The sequence below is a fragment of the Schistocerca cancellata genome, chromosome 11 (genome assembly GCF_023864275.1).
Source record: "Schistocerca cancellata isolate TAMUIC-IGC-003103 chromosome 11, iqSchCanc2.1, whole genome shotgun sequence".
Lineage (NCBI taxonomy): Eukaryota > Metazoa > Arthropoda > Insecta > Orthoptera > Acrididae > Schistocerca > Schistocerca cancellata.
The window spans coordinates 90,024,878-90,051,123 of record NC_064636.1 but is presented as its reverse complement, the minus strand read 5'-3'; the positions used below and the strand labels follow the sequence as shown (position 1 = coordinate 90,051,123).

The 26,246-nt window shown below is 45.4% G+C and overlaps 1 protein-coding gene across 2 annotated transcripts in view; it reads right to left on the bottom strand.

Moving 5' to 3' along the window:
* Positions 1-26,246, bottom strand: part of LOC126108958 (uncharacterized) — a 121,220-nt gene that overhangs the window by 42,636 nt on the left and 52,338 nt on the right. For both annotated transcript variants that reach the window (XM_049914347.1, XM_049914348.1), the window contains exons 2-4: positions 23,018-23,303; positions 13,359-13,476; positions 3,800-3,961 (exon numbers count right to left, since the gene is read on the bottom strand). In XM_049914347.1, coding sequence (XP_049770304.1) covers positions 3,800-3,961; positions 13,359-13,476; positions 23,018-23,181 — 444 coding nt within the window. In that variant the 5' untranslated portion in view covers positions 23,182-23,303. The remainder of the gene's footprint in view (positions 1-3,799; positions 3,962-13,358; positions 13,477-23,017; positions 23,304-26,246) is intronic.

Below are 26,246 nucleotides of genomic sequence, written 5' to 3'. Positions count from 1 at the left end.
CTGCATATGAAGCCATTCCGCCAGACACGTTGTCAAAGGTTTCGGGTAATTTCATTCAGAGACTACGCCATATTATTGCTACGCATGGTGGATATGTGGAAAATATCGTACTATAGTGTTTCCCAGACCGCAGCGCCATCTGTTGTTGAAAATTGTAACTACTGTAATTTCGAAAGTTTGTCTGCCTGAAAATGTACTGTTGTCCCAAGCATATTGCAACAAACGGTGTATTTCTATCGCTGCTCGTTTAGTTTTTATTGCCGTTTCAAATATACGAGTCATTTTTGAAACACCCTGTACAATCGCCATCCGCGAATTGCCCTTCAATGGTGGAAAGCAAGATGGTGCTTAAAACATGAGTATAGGCCTGTGCTGTGATAGTGCCACGCAAAAGAACAAGGGGTGCCAGCCTCCTCCATGAAAAACACGACCACACCATAACACCACTGCCTCCGACTTTTACTGTTAACAGTACCCACGATGGCAGATGACGTTCATCAGGCATTCGCCATACCCACACCCTGCCATCGGATCGCCACATGGTGTACTCTGAGTCGTCACTCCACACAACATTTTTCCACTGTTCAATCGTCTAGTGTTTACGCTCCTTACTCCAAGCGAGACGTCGTTTGACATTTACAGGTGTGATGTGTGGCTTATGAGCAGCTGCTCGACCATGAAATTCATGTTTTCTCACCTCACGCCTAACTGTCATAGTATTTACAGTGGATCCTGATGCAGTTTGGAATTCCTGTGTGATGGTCTGGATAGATGTCTGCCTATTACACATTACGACCCTCTTCAACCGTCGGCAGTCTCTGTCAGTCAACAGACGAGGTCGGCCTGTACGCTTTTGTGCTGTACGTGTCCCTTCACGTTTCCACTACACTATCACATAGGAAACAGTGGACCTAGGGATGTCCAGGAGTGTGGAAATCTCGAGTACAGACGTGTGACACAAGTGACAATCACCTGACCACATTTGATGTCCGTGCGTTCCGTGGAGTGCCCCGTTCTGCTCTCTCACGATGTCTAATGACGACTGCGGTCGCTGATATGGAGTACCTGGCAGTATGGGGCAACACAATGCACCTAATATGAAAAACGTATGTATCCGGGGTTTTCTGGATACTTTTGATCACATAGTGTATAAATTAAAGTTTGACACCTTAGTTTCGGGCTGTACATACAAGTTAATCTCAGGAACTGCTGTAGGGTTTTTGATGTGGTTTTCTCTACCAAATAGACTGATTCATGAGGAAGGTTTATGTGTATGATTTATAAACATCTCGTGCTGGCTGCAGTATGGTCCATTCAAGTACCCTGCTGCCATGAAAATGACACTGTTGCCATCTAGTGGTGATAGGTGTATGGCTGCCTGACAGTAGCACCAAACCGGCGCGAGCTACCTCTGTAGCAAGACTGGTGTGCGCTACCGCCAACTTCCTAAATGACCTTGGATTCGGGACGTATTGGATATTAAACTGACAAGAACAAATTGCATAGTGTAGAGCTAATGTTTACGTGGTGTGAAGGGAAATGTGGGGAAAGTTTACATAGAAAGTGTAGTAGCTCGCACCAGACTGCCACTGCGGTCAGCCAGAACGGGTGGTGCAGTAGGTTTCAGATACCAACACTGCCATGAGATATCATGCAAAACACCGATTAAACATTGAACAGAGAACATTTTTGTCAGCTGAGAATCTTCGTGCCATGTAGTGCTTACTTATGTTAAAGTGAAGATATTCAGTTACACAACAACGTTCTCTGAATTTTATTTGTAGCTGAATACATCACCGCCACCACAGACAAGTTATCTAGTTGTAGATAGTTACTATAGCTCTCCCCATATGAAGCCATGGTGGGTCACTAGTTTTGTATATAACGACAGATTAACAACGGGATTTCTCAATGGTAAATCTTTGTTTGTTTTCGAGAAGATACTGTTATGTCTCATCTAAAAAGGAGAAACATCTTCAAGCACATACTGACCTGTTGAGAGTGATTTTGGCCAATTTGCAACATTTTTGATGGCCAGAATGCGATTTTCACTCTGCAGCGGAGTGTGCGCTGACACGAAACTTCCTGGCAGACAAAAACTGTGTGCCAGAACAAGAATCGATTTCAGGATCTTTGCCTTTCGCGGCCAAGTGCTCTACCAACTTACCTATCCAACGACGACTCACGACCCGTCCTCACAGCTTCAGTGCTGTCAGTACCTCGTCTCCTACGTTCCAAACTTCACAGAAGCTCTTTGCGAATCTTGCAGAAATAGCGCTCCTGGAAGAAAGGCTACTGCAGAGACGTGGCTTAGCCACAGCCTGGGGGATGTTTCCAGAATGAGGTTTTCACTCTGCAGCGGAGTGTGCACTGGTGTGAAACTTCGTGGTAGATTAAAACACAGTGAGGGGTCGACGGTTGCCCTGGCCAACACGCCGGATTACTCACCCAGAGGTTGCTGAGAGACTGGCCCGCCACCACTCGGCAGCCACTACAACACTGAGACGAAGGAGTGGGGAATGACGTACCCATTTGGGTTATCAGACTCATTTCTCTCTATTGTCCACAGTTTTTATGATCATGATGCACCCATTTTTCTTTCATTATCAATGACACCTAACTTTTTAAGTCTACCCAACTTTCTTACATTTTTTTGTCATTGGGCGTTCCTTCTCAGTATCTCAATCTAAGTTATATATTCTCGCTGTATTTATACTGTACATATGTAAGCTTCGTTTTTTTCATTTCCTGTAACTTAACATGCCAAAACAGGTCTTGGAATTAACAAAGTTCATATCAGCAACTAGGGTGGCCTTTCATTTATTGGTATAATGTGATAAAGGACTTAGTTGAGATTAAATTACCCAATGACTTTATAAATGGAGACAGAGGTTTTTTTTTCTTTCTAATTAATTCTGTGTGGAATCTTGCTCTATACCTGGTCAGACGAAAGAGGATCAGGTTACTGCTATTTACTGCCCTGTTGATGTTTTACTATCTATAACGGTTGCCATTGGCTGTCTTTGGCCATGTTATTGTGTGTATTTTCTCCGTGTGTGGTCTCTTGTTTCCTGACTGTTGGCCCTCCCATTAAGTTTTTAAATTGCTTTGCACGGCTCTCTCTCTCTCTCTCTCTCTCTCTCTCTCTCTCTCGCTTTTTCTTCCTTGAAAATGAGTGGCTTTTCACATGTCGGAATATCGGCTGCCTTGGTAACCGCTTCCAGGCCACATTCCCATAAGTTGTTTGAACAAGTAATCATTTCGTATTCAATGCTACTCGCTTGATGGAAGAACAGTAAGGGCGTAAATGAGACAGATATCATGCACCCAGCCATCTGCCCATACATCCCACCTATCCACCAATTCACACACCCACCACCCATACATGCATCCATACACCCACCAATCGCAGTATGGGATAGCCTCACTGTCTGAGGCGCCTTGACACAGTTCGCGTGGATACCCATGTCGGTCGTTCGATTCCTCCCTCAGGCATGGGTGTGTGTGTGTTGTCCTTAGTGTAAGTTAGTTTAAGTTAGATCAAGTAGTGTGTAAGCCTTGGGACTGATGAGCTCAGCAGTTTGGTCCCATGGGAACTTACCACAAATTTCCAAAAATATCCACTAATCCACATATCCACCCAACCACACCCTGATCCATCCATTGATCAGTCCATCCATCCATCCCATGCATACATACATCCATCTACCAACCCATCCCCTGCCCGTCCACCCACCCTATCTATTCATCCATCCATTCATCTGATAACATGTATGAATTGTACAGAAAGGTCGCTCACCTGCAAAATGTCGACATAGTCCAGCTGCAACAGCTTGAGGCTCTTCTCGATGCTCTGCCGGGTCTTACTCGCTGAAAAGTCGAACATGTGGCGAGGATCCAGCTCATAGCGGCCCACCTTGGTCCCTATGTAGTATGCCTGGCGGGGGACTTCCTTCAGGGCCTGAAAAGGCACCACTCAGTGAGGAAGTCAGCAACGAAGGATACAAAAACATACCACATGGAATGTACCACATGGAAATGATGCAAAACTTAGTGGCATAACATGAGGCTTCTGGATCTATATCTATACCCATGTCTGTGTCTACATCCACATCTACATCTGCACCTGGCCCTTCACCAACATCTACATCTCTGTTTACATTTACATCTACATTTATATACATGTAACGGCATCTATATCTATGTCTGAATGCAAAACATATCAGACAAGAAAAATACCTTCTGTCTTAAACATGAATTTAAGAAACCAAAGCAGGCACACTCTGATAGATGTATATAATACTGAGCCATCAGTTTGGGAACTTACTTCTGCAAACTACTGATACGAATAATTCACAGGTAAAAAGCAAAAATCGACCTCAGGGTGATTGGTTTGGGTTACAGAGAAATGTAGGAACATGCAACGCAGTACTGACCCTACGGCTCATCTTAGAAGATGGGTTAAAAAAAAGGCAAACCTATCTTTATAAAATTTGTACACTTAGAGAACGTTTTTAAAAATTTAAGATGAGCACAGTGTTCGAGATTCTGAAGGTAAGAGATATAAACGAAAGATTGTCTACAACTTCTACAATAATCAATGGCAGTTACAGGTGTAAAAGCACATGTTAGGGAAATAGTAGTTAAGAAGGTAGCGACACAAGATTGTTGCCTATCCCTGGTGTTATTCAGTCTGTATGTTGAGCAGGCTGTGAAGGAGCCCAAAGAAAAATTTGGAGAAGGAATTAAAAATTCAGGGGGAAGAAAAAAGCCTTGAGGCTACCGACGACATTTAAGTTCTGAAAAAGACGGTAAATGATTTGGAAGGGGAGTTAGTCGGAATGATTTGTGTGTTGAAAAGGGGTTATAAGAGAACATCAACAAAATAAAAATAAAGATAATGGAGTAAAGTAAAATTAAGTGATGCTGAGAGCGTTACATTAGAAAATGAGTCACTAAAACAAGTAGACGTCTTTCGATTTTTGGGGAGCAGAATAGTACACGATGGGCGAAGTAAAGAGGGCAGATTGGCAATACCAAAAAACAAACGTTTCGCGATAAGAGAAATTTGTTGTTGTTGTTGTGGTTTTCAGTCCGAAGATAGCTTTGCTGCTGCTCTACGCGCTCCTTTATCCTGTGCAAGTGCCTTCATCTCTAAATAACTACTGCAACCTCATCCTTTTGAATCTGCTTACGGTATTTATCTCTTGGTCCCCCTCTACAACTTTTATTTCCCACACTTCCTTCCAAGACTACTATAAATTTATAATCCCTTGACATCTAAGAATGTGTCCTATCGATTGATCCATTGTTTTAGCCAAATTAGGCTACAAACTTCCTTTCCCTCAATTTTGTACAGTGCCTCCTCATTAGTTACTCTCTCTACCTATCTCATCTTCAGCATTCTTCTGTAGCACCACATCCAAAAGCTTCTACTCCCTTCTTGTGTAAACCTTTATTGTTCATGTATCTCTTCCATTCTAGGCTACGCTGCAGAGGAACATGTTCAGAAAGGACATCATAACGCTTAAATTTATATTCCATGTTAACAAATTTGTCTTCTTTGCAAACACTTTTATTGCTATTGTCAGTCTATATTTTACATCCTTCCTACTTCGTCCACCATCAGTTACTTTACTGGCCAGGGAGCAGAACTAATCTACCACTTTTAAGGTATCATTTCCTAGTCTATTTCCCTCAGTATCGGCTGACTACTTTCCATTACCCTCGTTTTACGTTTGTCGATATTCATCTTGTTTTCTCTTTTCAAGACACTACCTAGTCCATTAAAAACTGTTTTTCAAGTTCTTTGCAGACTCTGACGGAATTTTAACGGCACTGGCAAACTTTCTCCCTGAACTCTAATTCCTTCACCAAATATTTCTTTTGTTCCCTTTACTGCTTGCTTAAGATACAGATTGAATAACATGGGGTATAGTGTACAACCCTGCCTCACTCCCTTCCCAACCACTGCTCCCTTTTCGTTGTCCTTGACTCTTATAACTGTAGTCTGGATCCTGCACAATCGCACAAAATCTTCCTCTCGATGTATTTTGCTCCTGCTGTCTTCAGAATTCCAGACTTTTCCAGTCAACATTGCCAAAATTTCTCCAAATCTACAATATCTATAGGTGCAGGTTTCGCTTTCCTTAACCTAGGTTCTGATTTAAGTTGTAGCGTCAGTACGGCCTCAGGTGTTCCTACACATTTTCCCAGAATCTAAACTGATCTTCCCTGAGGTCGACTTCTACGACTTTTTCCATTCTTCTGCAAAAATCGGTGTTAGTACGAGGGTGAGTCAAATGAAAAACTTAAATATTTTTTAAATATTATTTATTGTGCAGAAGTGATACAAAGCTGTATCACTTTTCAACATAATCTCCCCCACGCTCAATTCAAGTCCTCCAGCGCTTACAAAGTGCATAAATTCTTTTGGTAGTCCGCGCAACCACTCATGCACCGCGTGGCGTACCTCTTCATCAGGACGGAACTTCTTTCCTCCCATTGCGCCTGTGAGTGTTCCAAACATATGGAAATCACTTGGGGCAAGGTCTGGTGAGTATGGTGGATGAGGAAGACACTCAAAATGCAGGTCTGTGATTGTTGCAACTGTTGTACGGGCAGTGTGCGGCCTTGCATTGTCATGTTGCAAAAGGACACCTGCAGACAGCAGTCCACGTCGCTTTGATTTGATTGCAGGCCGCAGACGATTTTTTAGGAGATCTGTGCATGATGCACTGGTGACAGTGGTCCCTCTAGGCACGTAATGATCCAAAATGACGCCTTTTTCGTCCCAAAAGAGAGTCAGCATAACTTTCCCTGCTGATGGTTCTGTTCGAAACTTCTTTGGTTTTGATGATGAAGAATGGCGCCATTCCTTGCTCGCTCTCTTCGTTTCCGGTTGGTGGAAGTGAAGCCAGGTTTCGTCCCCAGTAACAATTCTTGCAAGGAAGCCCTCACCTTCTCTTTCAAAGCGCCGAAGAAGTTCTTCACAAGCATCAACACGTCGTTCTCTCATTTCAGGAGTCAGCTGCCGTGGCACCCATCTTGCAGAGACTTTGTGAAACTGGAGCACATCATGCACAATGTAGTGTGCCGACCCATGACTATGTCATTCAGTGTCACTCGGCGGTTTTCCTTCACTATGGCTTCAACTGCTGCAATGTTCTGTGGAGTCACAACTCGTTGTGCCTGACCTGGACGAGGAGCATCTTCCACCGAAGTCACACCATTTGCGAACTTCCTATTCCATTCGTAGACTTCCTGCTGTGACAAACGTGCATCACCATACTGAACCTTCATTCGTCGATGAATTTCAATAGGTTTCACACCTTCACTAAAACCGAATAACAGAACGCTGTTCTTCCCTGTTGCAAGTCGGAAGTGGGGCGTCCATCTTTATACTGATACTGCGATGGTATGCTTGCATCTGCACTAGGCCATTCTGCATGCTGCTTGTAGCACGCTTACCAACTTACAGCACAACAGCGCGAAATTTCGATTTGTTATTACAAATATAAGGTTTTCATTTGACTCATCCTCTTATTTTGCAAGCATTTCTTATTAAACAGATAGCACGGTAATATTCACTCCTGCGGGCACCTGCTTCCTTTGTAACTGGAGTTATTAAGTTCTTCTTGACGTCTGAAGGTATTGTGCCTGTCTCATACGTCTTGAACACTAGCTGCAATAGTCATGGCTGCCTCTTCCATGGATATCAGTAGTGCTCCATGGGTCTTGTTTGGAGTTAGGTCTTTTAGTGCTCTGTGAAACTCTCCTCGCGGTATACACGGTGGCCCACTTAAACATTACGGCGCAAATACATCTGGAACAACTATAGATATAGACAAACACTCCCACAGGTGTGAATTTAAGGCAGGGGTTCATGAAAGTAAATACTACACTCCTGGAAATGGAAAAAAGAACACATTGACACCAGTGTGTCAGACCCACCATACTTGCTCCGGACACTGCGAGAGGGCTGTACAAGCAATGATCACACGCACGGCACAGCGGACACACCAGGAACCGCGGTGTTGGCCGTCGAATGGCGCTAGCTGCGCAGCATTTGTGCACCGCCGCCGTTAGTGTCAGCCAGTTTGCCGTGGCATACGGAGCTCCATCGCAGTCTTTAACACTGGTAGCATGCCGCGACAGCGTGGACGTGAACCGTATGTGCAGTTGACGGACTTTGAGCGAGGGCGTATAGTGGGCATGCGGGAGGCCGGGTGGACGTACCGCCGAATTGCTCAACACGTGGGGCGTGAGGTCTCCACAGTACATCGATGTTGTCGCCAGTGGTCGGCGGAAGGTGCACGTGCCCGTCGACCTGGGACCGGACCGCAGCGACGCACGGATGCACGCCAAGACCGTAGGATCCTACGCAGTGCCGTAGGGGACCGCACCGCCACTTCCCAGCAAATTAGGGACACTGTTGCTCCTGGGGTATCGGCGAGGACCATTCGCAACCGTCTCCATGAAGCTGGGCTACGGTCCCGCACACCGTTAGGCCGTCTTCCGCTCACGCCCCAACATCGTGCAGCCCGCCTCCAGTGGTGTCGCGACAGGCGTGAATGGAGGGACGAATGGAGACGTGTCGTCTTCAGCGATGAGAGTCGCTTCTGCCTTGGTGCCAATGATGCTCGTATGCGTGTTTGGCGCCGTGCAGGTGAGCGCCACAATCAGGACTGCATACGACCGAGGCACACAGGGCCAACACCCGGCATCATGGTGTGGGGAGCGATCTCCTACACTGGCCGCACACCACTGGTGATCGTCGAGGGGACACTGAATAGTGCATGGTACATCCAAACCGTCATCGAACCCATCGTTCTACCATTCCTAGACCGGCAAGGGAACTTGCTGTTCCAACAGGACAATGCACGTCCGCATGTATCCCGTGCCACCCAACGTGCTCTAGAAGGTGTAAGTCAACTACCCTGGCCAGCAAGATCTCCGGATCTGTCCCCAATTGAGCATGTTTGGGACTGGATGAAGCGTCGTCTCACGCGGTCTGCACGTCCAGCACGAACGCTGGTCCAACTGAGGCGCCAGGTGGAAATGGCATGGCAAGCCGTTCCACAGGACTACATCCAGAATCTCTACGATCGTCTCCATGGGAGAATAGCAGCCTGCATTGCTGCGAAAGGTGGATATACACTGTACTAGTGCCGACATTGTGCATGCTCTGTTGCCTGTGTCTATGTGCCTGTGGTTCTGTCAGTGTGATCATGTGATGTATCTGACCCCAGGAATGTATCAATAAAGTTTCCCCTTTCTGGGACAATGAATTCACGGTGTTCTTATTTCAATTTCCAGGAGTGTATATGATATTCTAAAACGCAAGGAAATATTATTTTCAACACAAACTTGTGTTTTCTTCTGAAAAGGGGTACCTGTATTATTTGTCGTGCCATTAATAACTTGAAAAATCACAAAAATAATGGCATTCGTTCCATCGCATACGATAATTACATTTCTGGAAATTGAAAAGCGAAGCTGACGCTTGAAATAAACGAAACACGGCGCTACTGCACATCCCGACATGCAAGCGTGAAGCCGACGTTGCTCCAATAGCGTTGTGACGGCGTACCACGATGCGACAAACGCTGTACTTATTGTTATTTACGATGTTATTAAGTAGACTGGAAACAATAGAGATGTCCAGCCACATACACTGAAAAATAACTCTTTCGTGTTTTATTGATCTTTACTAAAGTACTAGCATGGACATGACAGTAATCATGGGCCAGGGTAAACATAATTAACGGCTGACCAAGGACCTAACAGAGTGGTAGATGGTGGTAGTACGTACACTACTGGCCATTAAAATTGCTACACCAAGAAGAAATGCAGATGATAAACGGGTATTCATTGAACAAATATATTATACTAGAACTGACATGTGATTACATTTTCACGCAATTTGGGTGCATGGATCCTGAGAAATCAGTACCCAGAACAACCACCTATGGCCGTAATAACGGTCTTGATACGTCTGGGCATTGACTCTAACAGAACTCGGATAGCGTATACAGGTACAGCTGCCCGTGCAGCTTCAACACGATACCACAGTTCATCGAGAGTAATGACTGGCGTATTGTGACGAGCCAGTTGCTCGGCCACCATTGACCAGACGTTTTCAGTTGGTGAGAGATCTGGAGAATGCGCTGGCGAGGGCAGCAGTCCAACATTTTCTGTATCCAGAAAGGCCCGTAAAGGACCTGCAACATGCGGTCGTGCATTGTCCTGCTGAAATGTAGTGTTTCGCAGGAATCGAATGGAGGGTAGAGCCACGAGTAGCAACACATCTGAAATGTAACGTCCACTGTTCAAAGTGCCGTCAATGTGAACAAGGGGTGACCGGGACGTGTAACCAATGGCACCCCATACCATCACGCCAGCTGATACGCCAGTATGGGGATGACAAATACACGTTTCCAATGTGCGTTCACCGTGATGTCACCAAACACGGATGCAACCATCGTGATGCTGTAAACAGAACCTGGATTCATCCGAAAAAAATGATGTTTAGCCATTCGTGCACCCAGGTTCGTCGTCGAGTACATCATCGCAGGCGCTCCTGTCTGTGATGCAGCGTCAAGGGTAACCGCAGCCACGGTCTCCGACCTGATAGTCCGTGCTGCTGAACGCGTCGTCGAACTGTTCCTGGAGATGGTTGTTGTCTTCCAAACGTCCCCATCTGTTGACTCAGGGATCGAGACGTGGCTGCACGATCCGTTACAGCCGTGCGGATAAGATGCCTGTCATCTCGACTGCTAGTGATAGAAGGCCGATGGTATCCAGCACAGTGTTCCGTATTACCCTCCTGAACCCACCGATTCCATATTCTGCTAACAGTCATTGGATCTCGACCAACGCGAGCTGTAATGTCGCGATACGATAAAGAGCAATCGCGATAGGCTACAATCCGACCTTTATCAAAGTCGGAAACTTCATGGTACGCGTTTCTCCTCCTTACACGAGGCATCACAACAACTTTTCACCAGGCAACGCCGGTCAACTGCTGTTTATGTATGAGAAATCGGTTGGAAACTTTCCTCATTTCAGCTCGTTGTAGGTGTCGCCACCGGCACCAATCTTGTGTGAATGCTCTGAAAAGCTAATCAGTTGCATATCACAGCATCTTTTTCCTGTCGGTTAAATTTCGCGTCTGTAGCACGTCATCTTGGTGGTGTAGCTGTTTTAATGGCCAGTAGTGTAGTTGTGTGCCTTGACGTATGTATTGTTTGTAGTCCACTTAATAACAGTGTACATGGCAATAAGTACAAATTTCAGGCATTACCTCTCATCACAAACAACGCAGAGACTAACGGTCTTCACTTAACGACTGAGAGTAATGGCGTTTACGTAGAGTTGTCAGTGCTAGCAGACAAGCAACACAGCATGAAATAACCGCAGAAATGTATGTGAGCCGAACAACGAACGTAGCCGTTAGCACAGAGCGGCGAAACTTCGCTGTGGCAGCAGCAGGCGACCGACAAGACTTCTTTTACTAACACCACGGCATCACCTGTTGCTCCTCTCCTGGGCTGGTGACCACAGCGTTGCACCCTAGATTACATGAAAACGGTAGCCTCGTCAGGTAGCCCCGATATCAGTTGGTGTGTACAGGAAGATAGAGATTGGGATACATCCAGCAAATAATTGAGAACCTAGGTTGTCTGTGCTACTCTGAGATGAAGAGGTTGGCACAGGAGACGAAGTCGTGGTGGGCCAGATCAAACCAGTCAGAAGACTGATGACCTCAAAAAAACAAAAAAGACAGAGGCTTGAGGACAGGCGTCTACCCCCCGCATCATTTGCGAGTGGAACAGGAAAAGACTTTTTTTTTTGGTCATCAGTCTACTGACTGGTTTGATGCGGCCCGCCACGAATTCCTTTCCTGTGCTAACCTCTTCATCTCAGAGTAGCACTTGCAACCTACGTCCTCAATTATCTGCTTGACGTATTCCAATCTCTGTCTCCCTCTACAGTTTTTGCCCTCTACAGCTCCCTCTAGTACCGTGGAAGTCATTCCCTCATGTCTTAGCAGATGTCCTATCATCCTGTCTCTTCTCCTTATCAGTGTTTTCCACATATTCCTTTCCTCTCCCATTCTGCGTAGAACCTCCTCATTCCTTACCTTATCAGTCCACCTAATTTTCAACATTCGTCTATAGCACCACATCTCAAATGCTTCGATTCTCTTCTGTTCCGGTTTTCCCACAGTCCATGTTTCACTACCATACAATGCTGTACTCCAGACGTACATCCTCAGAAATTTCTTCCTCAAATTAAGGCCGGTATTTGATATTAGTAGTCTTCTCTTGACCAGAAATGCGTTTTTTGCCATAGCGAGTCTGCTTTTGATGTCCTCCTTGCTCCGTCCGTCATTGGTTATTTTACTGCCTAGGTAGCACAATTCCTTAACTTCATTGACTTCGTGACCATCAATCCTGATGTTAAGTTTCTCGCTGTTCTCATTTCTACTTAACTACTTCTCATTACCTTCGTCTTTCTCCGATTTACTCTCAAACCATACTGTGTACCCATTAGACTGTTCATTCCGTTCAGCAGCTCATTTAATTCTTCTTCACTTTCACTCAGGATAGCAATGTCATCAGCGAATCGTATGACTGATATCCTTTCACCTTGTATTTTAATTCCACTCCTGAACCTTTCTTTTATTTCCATCATTGCTTCCTCGATGTACAGATTGAAGAGTAGGGGCGAAAGGCTACAGCCTTGTCTTACACCCTTCTTAATACGAGCACTTCGTTCTTGATCGTCCACTCTTATTATTCCCTCTTGGTTGTTGTACATATTGTACATGACCCGTCTCTCCCTATAGCTTACCCCTACTTTTTTCAGAATCTCGAACAGCTTGCACCATTTTAAATTGTCAAACGCTTTTTCCAGGTCGACAAATCCTATGAAAGTGTCTCGATTTTTCTTTAGCCTTGCTTCCATTATTAGCCGTAACGTCAGAATTGCCTCTCTCGTCCCTTTACTTTTCCTAAAGCCAAACTGATCGTCACCTAGCGCATTCTCAATTTTCTTTTCCATTCTTCTGTATATTATTCTTGTAAGCAGCTTCGATGCATGAGCTGTTAAGCTGATTGTGCGATAATTCTCGCAGTTGTCAGCTCTGCAGAAAATGACTAATTGGTATGTCCACCTTGCACTGTAAGGTGGTTTGTGGACTGTGTTAGATTTAGATATAGAATGTACCGTGGTAGTCTATTTAATGTTGCCTCCCACAGACAACCTCCTGCAAACAACAACTTGTTGGGTTAGTATGTTTTGTTGTTTCTTAGCTAGACTGGGCAGGCCTGGACTGTTGGCGGGTGGCTTACCTTGCCCAGGATGTCTTCGGAGCGGCCCTGCCCGTACCAGGGGGCCGTGTCGATGTAGTTGACCCCCTGGCGGATGGCCTCTCTGATGGTGGCGATGCACTCCTCCTCTGTGAAGCTCCTGCAAACAGCGTAGTACTTCGTTACAACATTTCTTCCGAATATACTGGAGGAGAAGCAACTACAGTGACACACCCGCTAAATCCACTGCACAGGTGATTAGGATTGTGGAGAAGGTCAAATAAGGTGTCGGCCAGGTGCACTCAAAATTGTAATTTATTATAATTTCTGGAAATTGAAATAAGAACACCGTGAATTCATTGTCCCAGGAAGGGGAAACTTTATTGACACATTCCTGGGGTCAGATACATCACATGATCACACTGACAGAACCACAGGCACATAGACACAGGCAACAGAGCATGCACAATGTCGGCACTAGTACAGTGTATATCCACCTTTCGCAGCAATGCAGGCTGCTATTCTCCCATGGAGACGATCGTAGAGATGCTGGATGTAGTCCTGTGGAACGGCTTGCCATGCCATTTCCACCTGGCGCCTCAGTTGGACCAGCGTTCGTGCTGGACGTGCAGACCGCGTGAGACGACGCTTCATCCAGTCCCAAACATGCTCAATGGGGGACAGATCCGGAGATCTTGCTGGCCAGGGTAGTTGACTTACACCTTCTAGAGCACGTTGGGTGGCACGGCATACATGCGGACGTGCATTGTCCTGTTGGAACAGCAAGTTCCCTTGCCGGCCTAGGAATGGTAGAACGATGGGTTCGATGACGGTTTGGATGTACCGTGCACTATTCAGTGTCCCCTCGACGATCACCAGTGGTGTACGGCCAGTGTAGGAGATCGCTCCCCACACCATGATGCCGGGTGTTGGCCCTGTGTGCCTCGGTCGTATGCAGTCCTGATTGTGGCGCTCACCTGCACGGCGCCAAACACGCATACGAGCATCATTGGCACCAAGGCAGAAGCGACTCTCATCGCTGAAGACGACACGTCTCCATTCGTCCCTCCATTCACGCCTGTCGCGACACCACTGGAGGCGGGCTGCACGATGTTGGGGCGTGAGCGGAAGACGGCCTAACGGTGTGCGGGACCGTAGCCCAGCTTCATGGAGACGGTTGCGAATGGTCCTCGCCGATACCCCAGGAGCAACAGTGTCCCTAATTTGCTGGGAAGTGGCGGTGCGGTCCCCTACGGCACTGCGTAGGATCCTACGGTCTTGGCGTGCATCCGTGCGTCGCTGCGGTCCGGTCCCAGGTCGACGGGCACGTGCACCTTCCGCCGACCACTGGCGACAACATCGATGTACTGTGGAGACCTCACGCCCCACGTGTTGAGCAATTCGGCGGTACGTCCACCCGGCCTCCCGCATGCCCACTATACGCCCTCGCTCAAAGTCCGTCAACTGCACATACGGTTCACGTCCACGCTGTCGCGGCATGCTACCAGTGTTAAAGACTGCGATGGAGCTCCGTATGCCACGGCAAACTGGCTGACACTGACGGCGGCGGTGCACAAATGCTGCGCAGCTAGCGCCATTCGACGGCCAACACCGCGGTTCCTGGTGTGTCTGCTGTGCCGTGCGTGTGATCATTGCTTGTACAGCCCTCTCGCAGTGTCCGGAGCAAGTATGGTGGGTCTGACACACCGGTGTCAATGTGTTCTTTTTTCCATTTCCAGGAGTGTAGTAACTAAGCACGCACGAAGACAATTCGGGAGTCAATGCACACACACACACAGCCGACTCATGAACGATCGGCGAGCCAAACCGCGTCATCCGGTAGGAAGACCGACCGAGGATCCACCAAGGCCGTGGCCCAGCTCAAGTGATGCGTGGCTGCAATGGTTGGACGAGCCATGTCGACGCAGACCTCACTGCTCCAACCCGACTGCACCAGTGCCGCATTGCAAGTCCAGACTGCGTTCCAGACACGTTACAACTGACCGGCAGGCCGAACTCGCCACACAAAATCGCCACTCGAACTCGCTTACGGCAGACGACGACTGGGAAGTACACTACTGGCTATTAAAATTGCTACACCACGAAGATGACGTGTTACAGAGGCGAAATTTAACCGACAGGAAGAAGATGCTGTGATGTGCAAATGATTAGCTTTTCAGAGGATTCACACAAATTTGGAGCCGGTGGCGACACCTACAACATGCTGACATGAGCGAAATTTTCAAACCGATTACTCAGCAGCAAACAGCAGTTGACCGGCGTTGCCTGGTGAAACTTTGTTGTGAGGCCTCGTGTAAGGAGGAGAAATGCGTACCATGAACTTTCCGACTTTGATAAAGGTCGGATTGTAGCCTATCGCGATTGCGGTTAATCGTATCGCGACATTGCTGCTCACGTTGGTCGAGATCCAATGACTGTTAGCAGAATATGGAATCGGCGGGTTCAGGAGGGTAATACGGAATGCCGTGCTGGATCCCAACGGCCTCGTATCACTAGCAGTCGAGATGACAGGCATCTTATCCGCACGGCTGTAACGGATCGTGCAGGCACGTTTCGATCCCTGAGTCAACAGATAGGGGCATTTGCAAGAGGACAACCATCTGCACGAACAGTTCAACGCCGTTTGCAGCAGCTCGGACTATCAGGTCGGAGACCGTGGCTGCGGTTACCCTTGACGCTGCATCACAGACAGGAGCGCCTGAGATGCTGTCCTCAGCGACGAACCTGGGTGCACGAATGGCAAAACGTCATATTTTCGGATGAATCCAGGTTCTGTTTACAGCATCATGATGGTCCCATCCCTGTTTAGTGACATCACAGTCAACGCACATTGGAAGCGTGTATTCGTCATTGCCATACTGGCGTATCACCTGCCGTGATGGTATGGGGTGCCATTGGTTACATGTCTCGGTCACGTGTTGTTCGCACTGACGGCACTTTGAACAGTGGACGTTACATTATAGATGTGTTATGACCCGTGGCTCTACCCTTCATTCGATCCCTGCGAAACCCTACATTTCAGCAGGATAATGCACGACCGCATGGTGCAGGTCCTGCACGGACCTTTCTGGATACAGAAAATGTTCGACTGCTGCCCTGGCCAGCACTTTCTCCAGATCTCTCACCAACTGAACACGCCTGGTCAATGGTGGCCGAGCAACTGGCTCGTCACAATACGCCAGTCACTACTTTTGAACTATGGTATAGTGTTGAAGCTGCATGGGCAGCTGTACGTGTACACACCATCCAAGCTCCGTCTGACTCAATGCCCAGGCGTATCGAGGCCGTTATTACGGCCAGAGGTGGTTGTTCTGGGTACTGATTTCTCAGGATCTATGCACCCAAATTGCGTGAAAATGTAATCAAATGTTAGTTCTAGTATGATATATTTGTCCAACGAATACCCATTTCTCATCTGCATTTCTTCTTGGTGTAGCAATTTTGATGGGCAGTAGTGTAATAGCAGTCGAGCAAAGATACTACGAGAGGGGACATATCGATAGCGCTGGTCATGGTCAGGCAAAGCAGCAACTTAGTGACAGTAGTTATTTAAATTAGCGTAGTGAGGTGGAAGTACGTTAAAAACAGGCTGTAAAACACATGATGGCGGGAACATGAGCCACGCACGCCTCCTACAGGAGTGAAAAATCGAGAGAGAGGCAGTCTGACTACAAAGGGCAAAAGATGTAGGATAACCACAAGTGTCAAATAGTTTAGTGACAGGCGTAAGTATGTAAGTTAATAAACGCCGTCGATGTAGTGATGGCTGGTCTGGGAGAGTGAGATGAGCAGAACCTTCACATCAGGTTTTACATGATTAGTCGGCGACAGCACCGTGCGAGGTGGTGCAGTGATTAACACACTGGACTCGCATTTGGGGAGATGACAGTTCAAACGCGCGCCCATCCATTCAGATTTACGTTGAGAACGAAGTCTTTCGCGACGACACTGGTACGTAAAACATTCTGGGTGTTCTTGCCGCGTCAGTTCGGGATAAAAGGAGATGATGCACCCTGTTAAGGACAGTCTCAGCCTCAGGTTCCCTGGAATTTATAGTACCCCGTGTGAGTGTGGAAGCAATTACATACGTCAGACCATTCGTATCATTTGCGACCGCTGTGCAGAACTCCAATGGCACAATAAAAATAGAGAACTAGAGAAGTCGGCAATTGTGGAGCACAGCCTCGCTGACAAATATAAAATACTGTTTGATGAAACAAAAGTTTTGTCCCATGCCTCCATATACTGGGATTCTGTTCTTAAGGAGGCTGTTGAAATACGAATGAGCGAGATTAGATTAGATTAGATTAATACTAGTTCCATGGATCATTAATACGATATTTCGTAATGATGTGGAACGAGTCAAATTTTCCAATACATGACATAATTAAGTTAATTTAACAACATACTTAAGTTAACATAACAACCTTTTTTATTTTTTGTGTTTTTTTATTTTTTATTTTTATTTCTTTTTTATAATTTTTTTTCTTTTTTTTCTTAATTTAAATCTAAAAATTCCTCTATGGAGTAGAAGGAGTTGTCATTCAGAAATTCTTTTAATTTCTTCTTAAATCCTTGTTGGTTATCTGTGAGTCGATACTATTTGGTAAGTGACCCCAAGACTTTAGTGGCAGTATAATTCACCCCTTTCTGTGCCAAAGTTAGATTTAATCTTGAATAATGAAGACCATTCTTTCTCCTAGTATTGTAGTTATGCACACTGCTATTACTTTTGAATTGGGTTTGGTTGTTAATAATAAATTTCATAAGAGAGTATATATACTGAGAAGCTACTCTGAATATCCCTAGATCCTTAAATAAATGTCTGCAGGATGATCTTGGGTGGACTCCAGCGATTATTCTGATTACACGCTTTTGTGCAATAAATACTTCATTCCTCAGTGATGAATTACCCAAAATATGATGCCATATGAAAGCAATGAGTGAAAATAGGCGTAGTAAGCTAATTTACTAAGATGTTTATCACCAAAATTTGCAATGACCCTTATTGCATAAGTATCTGAACTCAAACGTTTCAGCAGATCATCAATCTGTTTCTTCCAATTTACTCTCTCATCAATGGACACACCTAAAAATTTGGAATATTCTACCTTAGCTATATGCTTCTGATTAAGGTCTATATTTATTAATGGCGTCATAACATTCACAAGAAGAACTTTAACCGTGGTAGCGGATACTCTCTTTCATGGACATGGTTATTCCTTTAATTTGTGCTCTAACATTAGCCACGTGGCATATTTATGAAGGACAGGGCCAGATTTAAAGATCGTGTTGATTTAAAGCTTCCGTTGGGTACATTAACACTGGCAGATTTTGTACCCGATCATCTCGGAACTCCACAGCTGGGAGGTAGAAAAGGACTTGTGAAAATTCCGCTTATACCAAACACACACAATAAACGAGAGGAGCCGTGTTAGATGATTAAGAACATGTTGATGGCTGTCATACATTACAATATCTTGTTGTTGTTGTGCTCTTCAGTCGAAAGACTGGTTTGATGCAGCTCTCCATGCTACTCTATCTTGTGCAAGCCTCTTCATCTCCGAGTAACTACCACAACATACATCCTTCTGAATCTGTTTAATGTATTCATGCCATGGTCTCCCTCTACGATTTTTACCCACCACGCTGCCCTCCAGTATTAAATTGGTGATCTTTTGATGCCTCAGAACATGTCCTACCAACCGATCCCTTCTTCCAGTCAAGTTGAGCCATAAATTTATCTTTTCCGCAATTCTATTCATTACCTCCTCATTAGTTATGTGATGTACCCATCTAATCTTCAGCATTTTTCTGTAACACCACATCTCACAAACCCCTATTGTCTTCTTGTCTACATTGTTTCACTTCCATTATTAGCGACACTCCACACAAATGCTTTCAGAAAGGACTTCCTGACACTTAAATCTATACTCCATGTTAACAAATTTCTCTTCTTCAGAAACGGTTTTGTTGCCATTGCCACTCTACATATTATATCCTTCCTGCTTCGCCCATCATCAGTTGTTTTGTTGCCCAAGTAGCAAAACTCACCTACTACTTCAAGTGTCTCATTTCCTAATCTAATTCCCTCAGCATCAACCGACTTAATTCGACTACATTCCATTATCCTTTTGCTTTTGTTGATGTTCATCTCATATCCTCCTTTCTAGGCACTGTCCAATTCCGTTCACCTGCTCTTCCAGGTCCTTTGTTTTCTCTGACAGAATTACAATGTCATCGGCGAACCTCAGAGTTTTTATCTCTTCTCCATGGATTTCAATTCCTACCTCGAATTTTTCTTTTGTTTCCTTTACTGCTTGCTCAATATACAGATAGAATAATATCTGGGATAGGCTACAACCCTGCCTCATTCCCTTCTCGACCATCGCTTCCCTTTAGTGCCCCTCGACTCTTATAATTGCCATCTGGTTTCTGTAGAAATTGTAAATAGCCTTTCGCTCCCTGTGTTTTCTCCCTGCCACCTTTAGAGTTTGAAAGAGTGTATTCCAGCCAACATTGTCAATAACTTCCTTTAAGTCTACAAAAGCTATAAATGTAGGATTATCTGTCTTGCCTCGCGTGTTCCTACATTTCTACAGATTCCAAACTGATATTCCCCGAGGTCAACTTCTATCAGTTTTTCCATTCATCCGTAAAAGATCCGTGTTAGTCTTTTGCAACCATGACTTATTAAACTGATAGTTCGGTAATTTTCACATCTGTCAACACCTGATTCCTTTGGAATTAGAATTACTATATTTTTCTTAAAGTCTGTGGGTATTTCAATTGTCTCTCTCATACATCTTGCTAACCAGATGGAGCCTCTCCCAAGGCTATCAGTAGTTCTAATGGAATGTTGTCTACTCCTCGGGCCTTGTTTTGACTTAAGTCTTTAAGTGGTTTGTCAAATTCTTCACGCAGTATCATATGTCCCTTCTCATCTTCCTCTGCGTTCTCTTCCATTTCCATAATATTGTCCTCAAGTTCATCACGCTTGTATAAACCGTCTATAGATTCCTTCCACCTTCGTGCGCTCCCCTCTTTGCTTAGAACTGGTTTTCCATCTGAGCTCTTGATATTCATACAGGTGGCTCTCGTTTGTTCAAAGGTCTTTTTAATTTTCCTGTATGCAGCATCTATCTTACCACCAGTGATATATGCTGGTGCATCCTTACATTTGTCCTGTAGCCATTCCTGCTTACCCATTTTGCACTTGCTGTCGATCTCATGTTTTAGTCCTGTTTATTCCCTCTCATCCGCCTGTTTATTGCATTTTTATACTTTCTGCTTTGATCGATTAAATTCAGTATCTCTTGTGTTATCAAAGGATTTCTACCAGCCTTCGTCTTTTTACCTACTGGGTCCTCTGCTGCCTTCATTATTTCGTCTCTCAAAGCTACCCATTCTTTTTCTACTGTTTCCCTTTCCCCTGTTCTTGTCATTCGTTCCCTAACGATCCCTCTGAAACTCTTTACAACCTATGGTTCTTTCAAATTATCCAGGTCCCATCTCCTTACATTCCCATCTTTTTGCAGTTTCTTCCGTTTTAATCTACAATTCATAAACAATAAATTGTCGACAGATTCCATATCTGCCCCTGGAAACGTTGTACGATTTAAAACCTGGTTCCAAAGTCTCTGTTTTAGCATTATATAATCAATCTGAAACCTTCCAGCGTCTCTAGGTCTCTTCCACGTATACAACCTTCTCTCATTGTCTTAAAGTAAGTGTTAGCTGTGATTAAGTGACGCTCTGTGCAAAATTCTACTGAGTGGCTTCCTCTTTCATTCCTTTTCCCCAGCCCATATTCACCTACTACTTTTCCTTCACTTCCTTTTCCTCCAATCGTATTCCAGTCGCCCATGACTACTAAATTCTCGTCTCCCTTAACTATCTGAATAATTTCTTTTATCTCATAATACATTTCCTCAATCTCCTCCTCATCTGCGGAGCTAGTTGGCATATAAACTTGTACTACATTGGTAGGTGTGGACTTTGTGTCTGTCATGGCTGCAATAATACGTTCACTATGCTGTTCACAGTACCTTATGACTGTTAAATATGGCGTGACACAAGGATCAGTAATGGGTCCTGTTCTGTTCCTACTCTATGTAAATGACCCAAACATAAGCAACGACAGCAGTAAAATATTTGAATTTGCTTAGGATATGAGTGTTCTAATGACAGGAAACTCAGAAGAAACTCTTGTAAAAAAACATAAAAGAAGCCACTGACAAGCTAACATGTTACTTTGATGACAATGACTTAATAATCAACACTGAAAAAACTGTAGCTATGGATATACACACAGCACAAACAAAAAATCTGATATCACCCAATCTAGAGCTACATGGACAAACAATTGCCATATTTCTTGGACTTCATCTACAAGACAACTTCATATAGAAAGAACACATTGAGCAAATGAACAAAACATTAAGTACTTCTTGTTTTGTGTCACATACATTAAAAAATTGTACCAGCTACAACACCCTTCAGTGCAGTTGTACACTCTCACCTCTGGTATGGGATAATGTTCTGGGGAAATTCTGGAGAAGCCATCAAAACATTGAAAATTAAAAAAAAATTATAAGAATAATGGAAGGGATAGATAATCTCAAATCATGTAGACCACTTCCTTGCGTATATATACTTGAAAATATAATGTATTTAAGGCAAAACTTACATACAAAAAGACCACTGATCACTCAAAATCACACAATACACAGATATGATACAAGACAAAAACTGGATGTACATGTTCAAAGCGCCAACACAAAGTTATTTCAAAACAGCCTTATCCATCCTAGTATCAAACTATACAATGCCTTACCAGATACCATTAAACACATACAAAACATAGGTCATTTCAAATCCAAACTGAAGTCGTACTTGGTCGATCACTGCTTTTATACAGTAAATGAATACCTACAAAACTAAATTTTTCTGTTAACCCCTTGTAGTCTCATTGAGAACAACATTTGTATTTTATCTCTCTGTATATAGCGTAACAACATTTATTTAAGTATTCATCATTAATTGATATATTAATGTGTGTTATTATGTACAAAGGTATATTATATGTAAAACTGTTAATATTAACATAAAAATCCAAATATATCTTGTACATTGTGCAGCTGTACATGAAAATGGACCAATAAATCAATAATTCATATTCCTAGTTTGTTATTCTTTACTAAGCATACTCCTGCATTATCCCTATTTGATATTTTATTTACAGCCCTGTATTCACCTGATGACAAGCCCCATTCCTCCTATCACCGAACATAACTAATTTCCACTATATCTAACTTTAACCTATCCATTTCCCATTTTAAATTCTCTAAACTACCTGCCCGATTAAGGGATCTGACATTACTCGCTGTGCTCTGTAGAATGCTAATTTTGTTTCTCCTGGTAACGACATCCTCCTGAGTAGTTCCCACCCGGAGATCGAAATGGGGGATTATTTTACCTCCACAGTATCTTAAGGTTTCATTTAGCACAACATAGTAATAAGGTGTAGAATACGTCAGTAAGACGTACTTCCAAGAGTGTAATAACACCAGTATACATGTGCTACTGCTGCTGCTGCCCAGTCGTCGTGTTTGTGTTTGTTTACATCTGATTTATTCTTATAATGAAAAATGGCGGTCAGAGTGTCAGGTAGGACATACCCATATAGGCTGCTGAAGACGCCGCCGCCACAGCCGAGGCGAGACACGCAGAGGCCGGTCTCGCCCAGTGGGTTGTAGCGCATGGCACGCACCGCCGCCTCGTCGTGGAAACCTGGCACGAAGGTGGGGGGTAGGCCAGTGGGGGGCGAAGTAGGGGGCGACATGCCTGCCTGCAGCTGATGCTCTGCCTGGTGTCAGCTGCTGAGCCAGAGGGCAGCGAGGCTTGCAAGGGGGCGAGGGGTGCTGTGCGCCGTGGTCAGTCTGCAGCAGAGAGCTACGCGCCGTCCTGGAAACATTGGCACGAATGCAGTTGCTACAACTCTGCTAATTACAGTTCTGATCCTAAAGTACATACAGCATAGCTAGACTACTACACTATATGATAAAAAGTATCCAGACAGTTGTTACAGTTTTGCTCCTAAAATACACTCCTGGAAATTGAAATAAGAACACCGTGAATTCATTGTCCCAGGAAGGGGAAACTTTATTGACACATTCCTGGGGTCAGATACATCACATGATCACACTGACAGAACCACAGGCACATAGAAACAGGCTACAGAACATGCACAATGTCGGCACTAGTACAGTGTATATCCATCTTTCGCAGCAATGCAGGCTGCTATTCTCCCATGGAGACGATCGTAGAGATGCTGGATGTAGTCCTGTGGAACGGCTTGCCATGCCATTTCCACCTGGCGGCTCAGTTGGACCAGCGTTCGTGCTGGACGTGCAGACCGCGTGAGACGACGCTTCATCCAGTCCCAAACATGCTCAATGGGGGACAGATCCGGAGATCTTGCTGGCCAGGGTAGTTGATTTACACCTTCTAGAGCACGTTGGGTGGCACGGGATACATGCGGACGTGCATTGTCCTGTTGGAACAGCAAGTTCCCTTGCCGGTCTAGGAATGGTAGAACGATGGGTTCGATGACGGTTTGGATGTACCGTGCACTATTCAGTGTCCCCTCGACGATCACCAGTGGTGTACGGCCAGTGTAGGAGATCGCTCCCCACACCATGATGCCGGGTGTTGGCCCTGTGTGCCTCGGTCGTATGCAGTCCTGATTGTGGCGCTCACCTGCACGGCGCCAAACACGCATACGAGCATCATTGGCACCAAGGCAGAAGCGACTCTCATCGCTGAAGACGACACGTCTCCATTCGTCCCTCCATTCACGCCTGTCGCGACACCACTGGAGGCGGGCTGCACGATGTTGGGGCGTGAGCGGAAGACGGCCTAACGGTGTGCGGGACCGTAGCCCAGCTTCATGGAGACGGTTGCGAATGGTCCTCGCCGATACCCCAGGAGCAACAGTGTCCCTAATTTGCTGGGAAGTGGCGGTGCGGTCCCCTACGGCACTGCGTAGGATCCTACGGTCTTGGCGTGCATCCGTGCGTCGCTGCGGTCCGGTCCCAGGTCGACGGGCACGTGCACCTTCCGCCGACCACTGGCGACAACATCGATGTACTGTGGAGACCTCACGCCCCACGTGGTGAGCAATTCGGCGGTACGTCCACCCGGCCTCCCGCATGCCCACTATACGCCCTCGCTCAAAGTCCGTCAACTGCACATACGGTTCACGTCCACGCTGTCGCGGCATGCTACCAGTGTTAAAGACTGCGATGGAACTCCGTATGCCACGGCAAACTGGCTGACACTGACGGCGGCGGCGCACAAATGCTGCGCAGCTAGCGCCATTCGACGGCCAACACCGCGGTTCCTGGTGTGTCCGCTGTGCCGTGCGTGTGATCATTGCTTGTACAGCCCTCTCGCAGTGTCCGGAGCAAGTATGGTGGGTCTGACACATTGGTGTCAATGTGTTCTTTTTTCCATTTCCAGGAGTGTACGTATATTTCTTCTCACTCCACACAAGGTATAGCTACACTAGTACACTATATGATCAAAGGTATCCAGACACCCCAAAAAACTTACGTTTTTCATATTAGGTGAATTGTGCTGCCATCTATTCCCAGGCGCTCCACGTCTGCGACCTCAGTAATCATTAGACATCATGAGAGAGCACCTCCGTGGAACTCAGAGACTTCGAACTTGGTCAGGTGATTGGGTGTCGCTTGTGTCATACGTATGTAAGCGTGATTTCCACACTCCTAAACATCCCTAGGTCCACTGTTTCCGATGTGATAGTGAAGTGGAAACGTGAAGGGACACGCCAACCTTGTTTGTTAACTGACAGAGACCACCGACAGTTGAAGGGGGTCATAATGTGTAATAGACAGACATCTATCCAGACCATCACACAGGAATTGCAAACTGCATCAGGATCCACTGCAAGTACTATGGCAGCTAGGCTGGAGGTGGGAATACTTGGATTTCACAGTCTAGCGGCTGCTCATAAGACACACATCACGCCAATAAATGACACACGTCGCCTCGCTTGGTGTAAGCAGTGTAAACATTGGACAACTGAACAGTGGAGAAACGTTCTGTCGAGTTAGGGGAAACAATGTGGCGATCCAATGGCAGGGTGTGGGTATGGCAATTGCCTGGTGAACGTCATCTGCCAGCGTGTGTAATGCCAACAGTAAAATTCGGAGTTGGTGGTGTTATGGTGTGGTCGTGTTTTTCATGGAGGGTGCTTGCAGCCCATGTTGTTTTGAGTGGCTCTATCGCAACAGAGTCCTACATTGATGCTTTAAGCACATTCTTGCTTCCCACTGTTGAAGAGCAATTCGAGAATCTCGATTGCATCTTTCAACAAGATCGAGTATCTGTTCATAATGCACGGCCTGTGGCTGAATGGTTACACGACAGTAACATTCCTGTAATGGACTGGCCTGCACAGAGTCCTGACCTGAATCCTACAGAAGACGTTTGGCATATTTTGTAATGCCGACTTCGTGCCAGGCCTCACTGACCGACATCGATACCTCTCCTCAGTGCAGCACTCCATGAAGAATGGGCTACCAGTGCCCAAGAAATCTTCTAGCACCTGATCGAGAGTAGAAGCTGTGGTCAAGGCTAAGAGTGGGCCAACACCATATTGAATTCCAGCATTACTAGTGCAGGGCGCCACGAAGTCATTTTCAGCCATGTGTCCGGATATTTTTGATCACATAGTGTACTTAACAACTTATTGTTTCATGTTGTAACAAAAATCTCGAAAAGTATTTTGAGCTATTTACTTCCAATTTTTACGCAATACTCTAGTGAACATCCGATTGGAGATAGGCTATAGATTTTCTAATATGAATATATATGTGATAT